Source organism: Phytophthora infestans, genomic scaffold (assembly GCF_000142945.1).
Source record: "Phytophthora infestans T30-4 supercont1.255 genomic scaffold, whole genome shotgun sequence".
NCBI lineage: Eukaryota > Oomycota > Peronosporomycetes > Peronosporales > Peronosporaceae > Phytophthora > Phytophthora infestans.
Genome location: NW_003303504.1, coordinates 111837 through 112689, shown reverse-complemented (window position 1 = coordinate 112689; position 853 = coordinate 111837). Strand labels below are relative to the sequence as shown.

The following is an 853-nucleotide window of genomic DNA, read 5'->3' as shown; positions in this document are numbered from 1 at the left end:
GACTCAAGGCTACGAGGTGATTCGTCCTAGTCCGAGACGCAATTCGGTCCCTTGGGAGAGTGCTCTGCTCTTTGCAATGGACAAGAAGACGCAAGCTCTGATCGACACTGGAGCTCTTCTTGCTGGTGTATCCAACCACGAGGCAGCTGCATTTCTTCTACAGCAGTCAACCTTTGGCTTTGCTGGCGTAACATACTACGACAGTCGCAAACCTTACAACTGCTGGATGATCGCGGAGAAGAGCCGTCGTGTTGTGATGCCTCTGAAAAAGGCGTCGATGCTGGAGAGTGAGACCTTCGTGATCTTTGACGAGGCTCGATCGCGTGGGTCCGACATGAAGCTCCCGTCCAATGCTTCCGCTGTTTTAACGCTAGGACCCAAACTAACAAAAGATAAACTGATGCAGGGAGCTGGACGCATGAGGCAGCTCGGCTGCAACCAAACGCTGTGGATAGCGAGCTTCGACGAGGTGGCGCAGAGTCTCCTTCAGTCAAGTAAAGAGCGAGAGATTACGCACTTGACAGCGATCGACGTGTTGAATTGGGTCATGGACAATACGAAGGCGGAATCTGTTCGTGGGCTGTTGGAGTGGGCGAGCAACGGTATTCATTTTCAGAAGACGCAGCTTAACCACGAGACAGAGCTGGTGAATGAAGATTGGTCGCTGAAGACTCTGTACCAAGAGAAGATCACTGAAGACAAGATCGCTCGAGTCATCGAAGCTAAAGCGCGCTTTGGCGTTGAAGGGGTTGATGACGCGTTGATAGCTGAAATTTGTCGACGAGGTTGTGTATACGGCATGGACGACGAAGTGTGTATCACTGCGCATACTGACGAGTGTGAGCGCGAACTG

At 51.9% G+C, this 853-nt stretch overlaps 1 protein-coding gene across 1 annotated transcript; it reads left to right on the top strand.

Moving 5' to 3' along the window:
- Window positions 1-277: 277 nt before the first annotated feature.
- On the top strand, window positions 278-726 carry PITG_21082 (uncharacterized protein; the record flags this gene model as incomplete). Its single annotated transcript, XM_002895104.1, has 2 exons — window positions 278-675; window positions 723-726. The coding sequence occupies 2 exons, from the start codon at window positions 278-280 to the stop codon at window positions 724-726; spliced, it is 402 nt and encodes a 133-aa protein (XP_002895150.1).
- Window positions 727-853: the final 127 nt, after the last annotated feature.